Source organism: Ictalurus furcatus, chromosome 5 (genome assembly GCF_023375685.1).
Source record: "Ictalurus furcatus strain D&B chromosome 5, Billie_1.0, whole genome shotgun sequence".
In the NCBI taxonomy this organism is placed as follows: Eukaryota; Metazoa; Chordata; class Actinopteri; order Siluriformes; family Ictaluridae; genus Ictalurus; species Ictalurus furcatus.
In genome coordinates this window covers 8,354,326-8,362,628 of record NC_071259.1, presented here as the reverse complement: position 1 = coordinate 8,362,628, position 8,303 = coordinate 8,354,326, and the positions used below count along the sequence as shown (strand labels likewise).

Genomic DNA, 8,303 nt, shown 5'->3' with positions numbered 1-8,303 from the left:
AGCAAGCTAATTATGACCGTTCAACCCAATGGGATCGAAAACACCAAGTCTTTGACCTTAACGAGAAACAAAAGTAAATATTATAAAAAGTTAAAAAAAAAACCCCAAAAAACTTCAATATACATATCAATACATACATACTCTATACATACATATATATATTTTTTTTCCTATAAGGACTTTATTACAGCAAAGGTTCACAAATTTTCCCAGCATGCCTTGAGCTCCTGTTTGTGAGACCAATGAGGTCAGGTCAACTACCTAACTAGGTCATAGTTTCAACCTGTTCATTATTCTTCTGAAGTGTGTAAAATGGGCCAAAATTAAAAATATCACATGGAAAAAGAAGATCTGCTGTGTGTTCATGTGCATATTGAAAAGGCCAAGAGAAATATCACGGGGTTAAAAGTTTGAAAGGCAGAACATGGAACCTTATAATCATACATTAAATCAAGTAGGGCAAGCTTGTAATGGGACAGGTGTGGGAAATTAATTACTGACTCTGAAAGTAGGATTTCAGGAAGGGCTTTTCTTTTTTTTTTTAATTCTCAGCAGTAGACAGCACTGAAGTTACTAAAAAAGTAGCCTTTGCTTTACTCCCTTGGCCTGATTTAAAATTATGGCAAGTTAAAAGAAAGTTAGGAAGACAGTCCTGTGAGGCTCCAGCCAACACAAAACATCAGATGCCTAACTGCTTGTGGTTTTCCCACAGCCACGCGTGATACTTGTTCAGCTTGTGGTCTTCTGGGGTGACCTGAAAAATAAAAAGCACACAAATATGGCGGAGAGCTCTTCTTAGTGTGTGTGTATTCTTGTTTGTGTGTGTGTGTGTCTCACCTCTCTCCAGTCTCCCACACAGAATATGCGATATGAATCGTTGCCATATTTGCCGATGCCATAGAGCTCACATGGATACCGCCATGATTTGGTGAGGAACTCATCTGCCAAGGAGAGACCCACATAAGAGCTACAAATAAAGGCTTCTAAAAAGTTTACATACAGTTTCTGCTATATAATGAGTAAACTACAATGCTTCAAGAGAAATAGGATGTTCTAGACAGATGTTTTAGACAAATCCTTCAAGTCCTTGGTCAGCTATCGTAAAACAGAACAAAAAAAGAATGGATTTAATCTAAACCTCAATAACTTTAAACCAAAATCAGGCTAACCAATGATATCAACTTGGAACTAACATGTTTCATTGGTGGGAAGTTCAGCACTAGAAAGCTCTATGGTACACACTGTAAATATTGTTGGGGAAAATGAACTGAGTAACGCTCAACCTGATGCTACCATCAACACGCTTCACTGTGAAGAGGGTGGTCTCAGGGTGATGAGCAGTACTGGGTTTCACACTAAGCATAGTGCTTTGTGCCAAGGCCAAAAAATTCAATTTTGTTCGACATGATTCTCTAGCGTACCTTTTGGCAAAGTCTGTGATATAAGAGGAAGAAAACACTGTTTTTAGAAAACGATCGTGTTCAGAGTGCTAAGAGTACATCTCCCTATCACTGATTGTTTTTCTATAACAGTGTGTCGCATCCTTTTTATTCATTCCATATTGTTTAACTGACAGTGCTTGGTCACAGTACGATGGCTGGCCAGCTGATGTCTAGCAAACTGAGATGCTTGATTTCATGTACAAAATGTCCTAGTGTTTCTATTTTAAAAAAACTATTTATTACATTAATATTTGTTCTGCAATTAATCACTCTGTACAGGATTTTGCTGAGTTTTTCTGTGATTGCTGTGGACAAAAATGCTTGATTTTGCTGGGGCGTTTTTCATAACTTGAAGAGTTTTTGTGCTTTTTTTATGTGTGGAAAATTACTTGAATTGGCAAAATTGCAATTGCACGAAATAGTTTTGCACGGTCTTTGACAGTGAAGTTCGTTGGTAAATGAGACCATTTAGCTGTACTCATGTTCAACGCACGTGAATCAAAGAGGGCTTCGGCTGAATGTGCGTTGTGATGACGTCACATGACGCGTCTTGGCCCAAATCTGTGGAAAATTGGCGGTCATTTTGAAAAATTGCAAGCTCCTCCAAATATTGCGGCATTTGCTTGATATTGTGTTCATTTCAGCGAGATCGCAAAATCACTAAATCCCAGAGGGGCTGATTAAAGGACTGGTTAAGCTACATTTCAGTTGATTTCTTAATTTTGGGAATGTGTACTTACAAATCTATTTCTTTATTAATGTTTAATTATAAATATCAGAAATGTGATATTTGAATAGATCATCTCTGTCAAAATGCTCCCAGAATATTAATTAAAATAACGTATTGCAATTCAAGCTCTTTGAACACTAAAGTACTACAAGCACTACTGAACAGTGCAGTACTGTAAACTCTATTTGCTGAATAGTGCAGTATTGTAAACTCAGTACTGTAAATTCTTTGCTGAATAGTGCAGTATTGTAAACTCAGTACTGTAAACTTTATTTGCTGAATAGTGCAGTATTATAAACTCAGTACTGTAAACTTTATTTGCTGAATAGTGCAGTACTGTAAACTCAGTACTGTAAACATTTTTTGCTGAATAGTGCAGTATTGTAAACTCAGTACTGTAAACTTTATTTGCTGAATAGTTCCATATTGTATACTCAGTACTGTAAACTTTATTTGCTGAATAGTGCAGTACTGTAAACTCAGTACTGTAAATTCTTTGTTGAATAGTGCAGTACTGTAAACTTTATTTGCTGAATAGTGCAGTATTGTAAACTCAGTACTGTAAATTCTTTGCCGAACAGTGCAGTACTGTAAACTCAGTACTGTAAACTTTATTTGCTGAATAGTGCTGTACTACAATTACAGTACTACAAGCCTGTCACATTTCATATATACAGTTTTATAACCCAATCTGTTTGTTGTAAATCTGTTCTTTGTTAATTAAGCAAATACAGTCAGACATCAGATGTACGGTATCTGCATACACTTTGTTCACTCACCGGAGAAGCGGATGAGTGTTTTGGCTCGTAGAGAGTTGAGACCGAGCGGCTGCATGAGATCAGCAAGTGGCTTCCAGTCACTGGCACGCGTTACTTCAGCAGATGGGTAACGCTCAAAAAACTGCCACAACACAGGTATTGCCAATTTCCCTACACACACACACATAAAATACACATTATACAGTAAACAGACGTACAGGAGACACAATAATACCAAGTGTAGACTTCTAGTGAAAAAATTCATTTCACATGCAACAAATTCTTATTGCAAATTATTCAAAATATCATCATTAGTTTGCCAGAAATCTTACCCATGTTAAAATTTTGTTGGATTAGGATTAACCACCTATGTTATATTAGATAACTAGCTTGCAGTACCAAGTATGTACTGCAAGCTAGTTATCTAAGCTTATACCAGTGTTGAATTCTTGATTCTGATTGGTTAGAAGGTGTTCATTAAAACTTGTATGGCCGATGTTCCATGCAACCCAAGCTCTAACCTGATAAAAATAAAAACTAAAATCTAATTTATAATAAAAATAAAAAGTCTAAAATCTCATTTATAAGAGAAAAAACCTTTCACTTACAAAAACATTATTGAACAAAGAAAAGCGAATGTAATAGTTTATATGGTGAAAGCTTTCTATAAACACGTTTATTTAACGTCTGGAAGTTGTTTACCGCTAGTTCTGTTGAGGAAGATGGTGGCCACTAGAAGCTTCCATGGGTCATGAAACAAGGTTTCTTGTACCAGATTGAAGGGGGAACGTGGTGGAGTCCACTTCCTGAACGCTTTACGCTTTGGAGGACTGAGACCTGTGACACAGATAGACGTGGGAAAATGTTGGCTTCCTAACAGTAGTACCATTAACCTCATGATAAAAACAAAAATCCAGTTAATTATTTTCCCATAACTACACATTTACATTTATGGCATTTGGAAGACGTCCTTATCCAGAACGACTTACACTTATCTCATTTATACAACTGAGTAGGTGAGGGTTAAGGGCCTTGCTCAAGGGTCCAGCAGTGGTAGCTTGGCAGTGTTGGGATTTGAACTCACGACCTTCCGATCAGAACGGCAACATTTTAACTACTGAGCACCACCACTGAGCTAGTGCTTGTGTTATTGAGCAGATGATGGGTTTTGCTTTTCAATGCACAGAAATGTTACACTTCTGTCACACTGTTTATTGTTTAGAGTACAAGATGTTCTTCTACATCACTCAGCTCAGCTGCATGTGCTTTCTTCAAGTGTGAACAGAGTCAAACACCTACCATCATTCTTCCTTTTAAAGTATGGACTGGTTCTCCGCTTCTGTGAACGTAAGTTTGTCCCTAAACAAAAACAAACCAGTAAAATAAATGCCATTAAACAACACCACAAATAATCACGTAGACTGAATTTTAAGCCTATTCATCTCAAAAACTTCCTTTAATATTGAAACTGTATTGTGGCACAGATTAATGTCTGTGTGAAAAAGTTTGTGTAGCCTTTGGAAAGACCTGGACATTATCTGAATAAAAACAGTACTCGTAAAACCGTTTAATTGTGCAGTACAGTGCTGTGAAAAAGTGTGTTGATTTCTTTTGTTTTTGTGTATATCTCATACTAAATAGTTTTAGATCTTCAAACGAAATACAACAGAAAACAAAGGCAACCTGAGTAAACACACTACAGTTTTTAAATGATTTTCACAGCACTGTAGTTTAGGGTGATACTCACCATTTTGTGTGTTTCTGACAGTTGAGCCAATCCCCGAGTTACTTTTTTGGCTGTCACTCACTTCATCGCTTTCTTCTTTCTCCTCCTCTGCTTTATCCTCTCCTTCGCTCTCCGATGCTGCATGCACACTTATGGCAGGCACAGCGGCCAGTCCGTTTTCTCCAACACTGCTGGATGCTTCCACTATTTTGCCCTTGACGTCTGTTTGTTCTTCTTCGTCACTCTTTATTTTCTGCACCTGGGCTTCCGTACTGTTCTTCTCCTCCACCTGTGTCTCTATCTCTATGTTTTGCATTTCTCCCACAGCTGCCCCAGGATGATTTTCTGCAGTTTGATTTGTCTGTTGTGCTTTTCTCCTTCCTGTTTTTCTTTTTTTTTGTTGTGGCTTTTCAGAGTTGGATTTTTGAGACTGTGCTTTGATTTTTGTCGTGAAGTCAAAAGCGTCCAGATCCAGATGGACACATTCCTCAGTAAGCAGGTACTTCTGGAGTTCTGCTTTGGACCTGAAGCGTTTACCCTGAGGACTTTCATGACAGAAAATGTATTTTAGAATTTAAAATACAAGTTTTGGACAAAGAGACCAATAAAAAGCAGCTGCTGCAGTTATTGTACTACAGACTAGATATAGATTGTATTACAGATTTGTTTGCACACTTTATTGTACTACACAGTCCCTCCAAGATTTTGCGATCACAGAAATCAATGCAAAAATCAAGCAAACTCTGCAATATTCATAGGAGCTTGCAAGTTTTCAAAATTACAGCAGGTTTTCCACAGATTTGGGCCAAAACGTGTCATGTGACCATCACAACACGCATTCAGCCAAAGCCGCCTTCGATTACATGCGTCGAACATGAGTACAGCTAAAAGGTCTCAATTACCAACAAATATCACTAAAAAAGCAATTTCATGCAATTTCAAAAAATAGTCTTCCGCAAAAAAGCACAAAAACCTTTGCAAACTGCACTGAAAATTGTGGAAAAAGATGCACCAAAATCAAGCATTTTTGGCCGCAACAATAAAAAAAAAGCTGACTATAGATTCTATCATAGATTGTACTATAGATTTCATTTTAAATACATTTTTTAGCCATAAATTTACACACAACAGTGGGCTCTGTCATTGTGACATGGAAGATGTTTGAACCACCAGGCCTTCTCCTAGAGCTGGCTGTCTGGCCAGATTCAATAACGGGCTAGAACATGACCTTACATTACCTGACAATGTAAGTGTCCATTTTGCCTGCTGTCTTGCCCTGCTTTCGTTGTCTTGTCTCTCTCGTCCATCCAGGAGGGAGCGATGTGTCTATCTGTTCAGTACTGGCAGCCATCGTTTGGTCAACACATTTGTCAGGAATTACTGCTGAGTTTATGAAGCTAGATAATAAATAATAAAACATATTTACATTTTTAAAAAAATTTATGAATGCCACATTGTACTTTTTAACCATAGTTACGTGGAATGTTGCGGAACGTCCAGGAGACAAGATAGTTCAAATTATCACATACATACTACAGATATAGCAGCTATAACAGTCATTCTCTCACCAGCCTCTCTTTTTTTTCTCTCTTGAAGATAATATTATTATTATTATTAATAATAATAATAAAACACAGCTTGTACCAAGAGCATGCAAATTCCTCTGTCCCAGATATTAAACAAGTGTCTCCATACAGAAAACCTCACCACATCAGTGATTATAGATTTTTCTTTGTTAAATAACAACATATTTATTTATTAGTCTTAAATTATTGTGGATGGGTATGCCAAGTCCCTGTGAATGGGTTTTTACTATAATAACACATTAGAAGCACATTATTAATCACAGCTGGAGCTACAATTAGAGCTGCTGTTATGTAAGGAATAATTGACCATGGGTCATTGAATTATTAGAAAAATAATGCACATTGAGGTGGTAATGCAACCATGACCCAAAGCGTAGTAATATAATTAAACGGCCCATTGTTTATTATTCCTTACTTATTTCTGGAATAAAACTGTTAAAATTGTCTGTCATTTTGATATTTTTTATTAATTGTAAGTTTCCAGCGGTGCCTTAGAACATCTGTCAGCCAATCAGAATCAAGTATTAAACAGCGGGGGAGGGGTGGGGTAACTGTTTATTAATTTATTAATGAATGACACCACGCATTTTAACAGTTCATAGCTCGATTTAATGTTGTGGAACGTCCGAGAGACGAGTTAGTTCCTGTTCTCATCTACGTTATAGCTGCAATAAACAATGAATCCCTCACCAGCCCGTCTGTCTGTCGGTCTCTTTCACACACACACACGCACACACACACACAAACACAAACAAACAAAAACACACACCGCAATCTGTCATTTTACTGAGAAAACAGAAACATAACCGAGACTGAGAGTGCTTACAACCGACACTCCTTCCATAAATATGAAATAAAGGTCTAACAAAAGCTTCACCACATCAAAGATGATAAGAATTGCTTTGTTAAACTATATGTTTTTAAATCCGTTTATTATTAGTCAGATTATGTGGCGCGCGCGCCGTACAAGTCCCTGTGTATGAGCTGTTACTATAGAAACACTAACGCGTTAGAACGAGCGCATTAATATGAACCAATCGTCCATATTTACAACCGAAACCTCCTGTGGTGCTGTACGAAAATAGTGCACACCTTCTGGCCAATCAGATTCGAGCATTCACCCTCTCTGTGGTACAAGTGGAAGAACACACCGCAGTCCAGTCCAGTCCAGAAAATGTATCAGCAACTGTTTCAACTACTAACAGAGTTTGTTTTGAATCAGTACCCGGGTCTATTTATTGATAAAACACGTCACTTCTGTAAATCACTCTGGACAATAGCGTCTGCCAAATGCCACACATGTAAATAGTCAATGTAAATGAAGTCTTAACAGACACTAATTATATGTCTGCATTGGCGAAATATAATGAAGTAGATCTGACAACAATTTTTAATTTGCTTTGTTAGAGTAAACTTACTTTCATGAGTCCAGGTAGTCTAAACTAAACCCAGAAAGCTTTCATTAGAGAACATATCCGCCTTTTTTTTCTTTCAAAACAACACACAGGGTAGCTCTAACTCTTCTTCCTGTAACGTCTGCTTTCATCAAAACAGCTAATGCTGCCATCTACTGAGCGCACTTCAGTTTCCTGCTTCCACAAACATATTAAATGACAAAATGCCACCAAAATCCTAATTTAAAGCAACAACAACAATAATAATAATAAAACTTAATCAATAAAAAATAAAACATATTACTGCTCATGTATGCCCCTTTGATTATATAAATACAAATGCATATGAAACCAAAAAAATTGGCTATTCTTATTTTCTTTCATGTATAATGTTAAATTACTTTAAGTATACTTCTCTCTGTGCTGCAGTAATACGTGAATTTCCCTCTGAGATGAATAAAGTGATCTGTCGAAAAAGAGAGAGAGAGAAAGATAGAAAGAGAGACAGAAAGATATATAATATTTGGTCGACTCCCTTTTACAATAATGAATGAATTGATTCGGCGGTGTATTTTTTTCATCTACTCTTTAAAACAAATGCAATCTTATTGAACTATAATGTTAGAGGGAATTCAAATTGTACGCCATAGCCTGATTCATGAATCAA

The 8,303-nt window shown here is 36.9% G+C and overlaps 1 protein-coding gene across 8 annotated transcripts; it reads right to left on the bottom strand.

Annotated features, from left to right (window-relative positions):
* Positions 1-527: 527 nt before the first annotated feature.
* On the bottom strand, positions 528-8,274 carry mbd4 (methyl-CpG binding domain protein 4). 8 transcript variants are annotated; one of them, XM_053624605.1, is made up of 9 exons: positions 8,038-8,274; positions 7,661-7,831; positions 5,895-6,053; positions 4,678-5,201; positions 4,230-4,289; positions 3,633-3,767; positions 2,952-3,101; positions 838-941; positions 528-754 (listed from the first exon to the last, which is right to left on the bottom strand). In XM_053624605.1, exons 3-9 carry the CDS (start codon positions 6,005-6,007, stop codon positions 680-682), a joined length of 1,161 nt encoding a protein of 386 aa, XP_053480580.1. In that variant the 5' UTR covers positions 6,008-6,053; positions 7,661-7,831; positions 8,038-8,274; the 3' UTR covers positions 528-679. The 8 variants fall into 8 exon arrangements, with proteins under 8 accessions (XP_053480580.1, XP_053480584.1, XP_053480581.1 ...); XM_053624609.1 differs by having other exon boundaries at positions 4,678-5,194; XM_053624606.1 differs by lacking the exon at positions 7,661-7,831.
* Positions 8,275-8,303: the final 29 nt, after the last annotated feature.

Coding starts and splice junctions, on each gene's coding strand:
- mbd4 (XM_053624605.1), bottom strand. CDS start 6,007: ATGGCTGCCAGTACTGAACAGATAGACACATCGCTCCCTCCTGGATGG. Junction 5,202..5,894: donor ATGGACACTTACATTGTCAG/GTAATGTAAGGT, acceptor CTGTCATGAAAG/TCCTCAGGGTAAACGCTTCA. Junction 755..837: donor GTGTGGGAGACTGGAGAGAG/GTGAGACACACA, acceptor TTTATTTTTCAG/GTCACCCCAGAAGACCACAA.